We start from the raw sequence: 4,511 nt of genomic DNA, 5'->3' as shown, positions 1-4,511 counted from the left end.
CTCCTTATACTGCTCTCTTTTCTCTTTTATTTTATTAGGTGTAGAATCTCTCTCTGAGTAAATAAGACACTAGTAAAATCCATCCGCTCATGATATTATACGTGTATCTATGACTCCTTCTTTACCAGCGTTAAACTAACAACAAATTTTCTTTTATCTATGGAGACAATTACATGAATGATATGCAGAGGCTCGCCCCTAAGACCAATACACTTGATATTGTGCACAACTGGCACCGTACACTTAACCGAAAAAGCTAAATTGTTTCATTTAAGATATTAAGATATGAGACGATTTGGAATCGTCTTGCTCAATTTTTTAAATTTAAGTTACTTTTTCTCTTTTTAAATTTTTTTTTTCTGATAAGCTAACTAAGTTTTTTATGAGATTTTCTTTTCATATCAAGGGGTCCTTCTCTTGCTGTTTTAAAATTATAATCTTGCCTTCTCTCCGTCAAGATTTTTTTTGTAAGCCTCCCGCTAGCTTTTAGCTAGCCCTATGCATACTTAAATCTTTACTTCTTTCAAATCTTATTTTTCGATCTTCATAACTTCTTATTGTGTTAAAAGGAATTGCTAATTCGTTAAACGTTCATTTTGAGACTAATAGTCCCAGATTTCTTCTATCTGTGTTGTCTAATTTATTTATTTCTTACGATAATCAAAATTGTAAATGTTTAGGCATTCTCTTCATGAAGGTGTAAAATGAAGGATCAACTTCAATGGCAACATTCTTGTCTTATATTTTTTTGTATGCGCGATGATTACTTGTTTCTAGTTAATGTCAGCCTTGATTAAAAAAAAAATGTGATGCTTATTAAAAGTTCATTTTAAACTTCATTTTCAATCACATTTTCAATTGCAATTTCCTTGCAATTATTTAAACGGAAGTGAGAAAATGCAGCTTAAAGATTATTTCTTCGTTGAATTCATAGACACGCAGAAACAAACTTGCAATTCAAAATTCTAAGATTTGCCAACCACACGAGCACTCCCCCCCCCCCCCCCCCCCCCCAACAAAAAATCCTGCCTATGTCATAGTTGGTATGCACTAATAAATACATATCCTAACTACCATTACACGGACAAATTGATGAATAATCTTCAGTAGCTTGGAAATGTCGAAAACACCATCAGTACTGTAGAAAAACTATTTTTACCAAGAGATTATTCAGTATTCTATTATACGTTTTTGTTTACAGTGGAAATAGGATTTTGGGGGTGTTGACTGTTGTTGTATAAAATACCAATACGTTCAAAATTTGAACGCAAAACAAACCAGTTGATCATCAATGCCCATAACAAAAAGGTTAGACTCAGCAGTTCTGAATTCTGATCATCAATTCGGTTGAAGTTGTGTGCCTCATTTACTCTAGATGAGACTTGGCAATCCGACCATCAGCTCCTTTGGGGTAAAATCCACCAGTTTTATTCTCATTCCCACTTCCATACACAATTCGTAGAATTTCCTCTGGTGTTCGACCAAATGAAAGGGAGTCTTTGTCACCAGCAAGAACATTGCCTGAAATTCTTCCCTCTGGACCTTCACTTGCCCTCACCACTAGCCCTTCATCTTTCACACCCGCATGTCCAAGTTGGTTCCTTAGGTATGATATACGGTCTGTGAATTCTGCCACTGTTATCCCATATGGCTTTACCATCACGTATGCCCGCTCGAATAGTAAAGCTCTAATCACTGCATCTTGGCCTGATTCCACACCGAGGAGCCCCGCCACAAGCTGAAATCGTTTAACATTGTCGATTAGCTAATTTTAGGAGAAAACGAAATTTTAGAGTGAGCCCAGGTGGTAAAATATTGATTTTAGTTCATTAGGTATGAGAAACTTGTGTGAAATTAAAGGGAAAAAATTTGCTTTGATTTTTGTAACTTTGAAACATACTTTTTTTGCAGAAGGACTTTCGAGGTTTGGATTTGCTCCAACATAACCTGTGAGTCCAACGTAAGGAATAACATAGGATGCAATGAGATAGTTAATGTCATTAGCATAAGGATCAAAAGGAGGCCACAAGGTTCTCCCGAATGCACTGTTAATCACAGTTGCAAATGATTCTGAGCTTAAGTTCAGTAATGGCCTTGGAAATCCTGGCACTGTATTCTTAATTGCCCTGCTTCAAGCAAAAAAATTGATGAAAATTTGTCATAATTATCAATGGTTTTCAAAAAAGTAACCTTTTTTATTTCCCTATCGACTAGAGTAAATAAAGAAATATATGATCAAGAAATTTTATATGCTGATCAGCCAGTGGATTACCTCAAATGTCCAACTTCTTGGAATGCGAATTGAGCAACAACATCTCTAACAGGATGACTCAGTTTGGCATATTTAACACCAATAGGTGCTGGACCATTTCCCGTTAGCTCAGGAGCTATGCTGTCCAATCCATATCCCAGAGAACCCCATAAAAAGAACTCAGCTTCCAAGAACTCCAAATTCAGTGGAAATTCCAAGAGATCAACATCTGGCTGTGGTATTTTCCACTTACTGCTGGCAAAAGAGCCAGGAGGGAAGATGAGGAAGATGAACAAGGAAAGAATCAAGACTGGAGAATTAGAAGCAGCGGAGGTAGATGATGCCATGGCCAGATAATTTGCTACTTAGCTAGCTCTTGGCAGAAATTTTAGAAACGTTGCTATTTATAGGTGTATCCAAGCGGCAAAGGATACGTAGTTTTGGATTTGCATGTGGTTTCTCTTCGTATATAGGATGTCACAGAAATGCCATTTGGCAAGATTGGAATTAGCAAGTCAAGGATGCAGAAGCCACGCATGACTGGGTCTTATAAAACGCCAAGAAATGAGCAGATTCTAGAGGACTAAGATACTAGAATTTATCAATAAAACGTCATGCAAATTTAGTCGACATAGACTTCGGTAGTAGTTGACGAAATTGTCAGCTGTTCGAAAAATAACATATAGTACGAGTGAGTTGATGAGAAGATAAGCAGATTGGATAAACAAAATATTAAAGTAGGTGAGACTAAGTAGGATCCAAAGTAGCTCTAAAGTTCGGCAAAGAAAGAGGGAAACAATGGAAGTGCCAAAAGCACAGCATTCAAAATTATTGGACATAGGAGTCCTTGCCCTGATCATGTTGTTGGTGCATCCTGCGTCCTAATTAATCTCTTGATTTCTTTCGACCAATTCCTTGCTTTTGCCTTGAATTTTGTTCGGGAGAAAGAAGTGATGAGCATGGAATGAGTGCATTCGTTATCATCCATAGCAATCTTCAGCTTCATGCCAAAAGCATTTCTTGAATTTTCTAGTGCACGGGTTAATTGGGAGAAGAGGTGATTTGACTGTCTTTCCAACTCCATTCAGCTTTAGGCACAATTATAGCCTGGGTTGGATGCATTTCCGAGTGAATCAATGCTAGATTTATATCTATACTCAATTAAGTGTGCAGGTTAAATTTCTATACTATTTTAAATTTTAATTCTTTTAGTTTTGGGTACCTATCTTTTTTTTTATTTTACTAATTTTGTAATGGTGGAAGTTGTGGTTTGAATTCCGAAATAGAGTTTGATGATAACAAATTTCTTTGGTTAATAGAAGCGTATATAACTTGAAATGTTCTAAGGCATGCCATTAGATGTTAATTGTTAAATTAAAGGGAGAATTTTAATTTTGGCCCCCAATCTATTGTTCATGGGTGGAATTAGTCCCCAGTGTTTTTTGAAAATCAATTTTGGCCCTTCCAATCTATTCAATTTTGCTCCAAATTGGATAATTGACGGATTTTCTTCAATTTCAGCTAGAACCAAGTCACTTGAGATCATGTGCTAGCACTTAAAACACCTTTTTCAATTTTTTAATATTTGAAACACATTTTTTAATATTTTCAGCTTTCTCTTACCTTTTGTTTTATTGAACAAAGACAGAAAAGGCTAAAATTCACTAATCAAGCAGTTAGTAATGATTAGTGGAAAAATCACAGAATAAAGAAATCAGCAGAGGTACCAGCAAGCAATTTGCCAACAATAATTTTCTTTTCATTGCTCTTAGTCTCTCAATTGTAGCATCCTTAGAGTTCATGCTCGCAATAGCCTAGGAATTAGAGCAATAGACCTTCTACACATTATCGGATCATGCAATTCAAAATAATTGCAACCTTTTCCTCTGTCACCCTTCAGAGCCTGCATGATCAAGCGTTAGCACAAAAGTCAAATTCATCAACCGAAATCAGAAACAGAGACAATCATACCTTCTTGATGGCACAAGTGCAATATCTTCTCCTAGGATTTTTGCCTATCCAAGAGGTAACCATTATTGCTCACTGCTTGCAGTTGCAAATTTTCATTGATTCCATGAGGACCCAAATTGAGAATAGAAGAAGCTTGATACAAAGTTCTACCCAATTCTTGCAACTTTTTGCCAAAATCAACAATTTTGTTCTCTAAGTAGAATGTGATTGAGGGTCACACGGTTTGTTCTTGAGTTGGAAGAGAGAAGATGATGAAAGAAAGAAAGAGAGGACATCAACATCACTCTTT

The 4,511-nt window shown here is 36.2% G+C and overlaps 1 protein-coding gene across 2 annotated transcripts; it reads right to left on the bottom strand.

Annotated features, from left to right (window-relative positions):
* Positions 1–1,136: 1,136 nt before the first annotated feature.
* On the bottom strand, positions 1,137–2,736 carry LOC140037693 (desiccation-related protein PCC13-62-like). 2 transcript variants are annotated; one of them, XM_072082563.1, is made up of 3 exons: positions 2,273–2,736; positions 1,901–2,126; positions 1,137–1,738 (listed from the first exon to the last, which is right to left on the bottom strand). In XM_072082563.1, the coding sequence occupies exons 1-3, from the start codon at positions 2,596–2,598 to the stop codon at positions 1,367–1,369; spliced, it is 924 nt and encodes a 307-aa protein (XP_071938664.1). In that variant the 5' UTR covers positions 2,599–2,736; the 3' UTR covers positions 1,137–1,366. The 2 variants fall into 2 exon arrangements, with proteins under 2 accessions (XP_071938664.1, XP_071938663.1); XM_072082562.1 differs by having other exon boundaries at positions 1,901–2,129; positions 2,273–2,671.
* Positions 2,737–4,511: the final 1,775 nt, after the last annotated feature.

This window comes from Coffea arabica, chromosome 3c (genome assembly GCF_036785885.1).
Source record: "Coffea arabica cultivar ET-39 chromosome 3c, Coffea Arabica ET-39 HiFi, whole genome shotgun sequence".
Classification (NCBI taxonomy): domain Eukaryota; kingdom Viridiplantae; phylum Streptophyta; class Magnoliopsida; order Gentianales; family Rubiaceae; genus Coffea; species Coffea arabica.
Note: the sequence above shows the minus strand (reverse complement) of the source record. Positions and strands in the feature narration are given on the sequence as shown.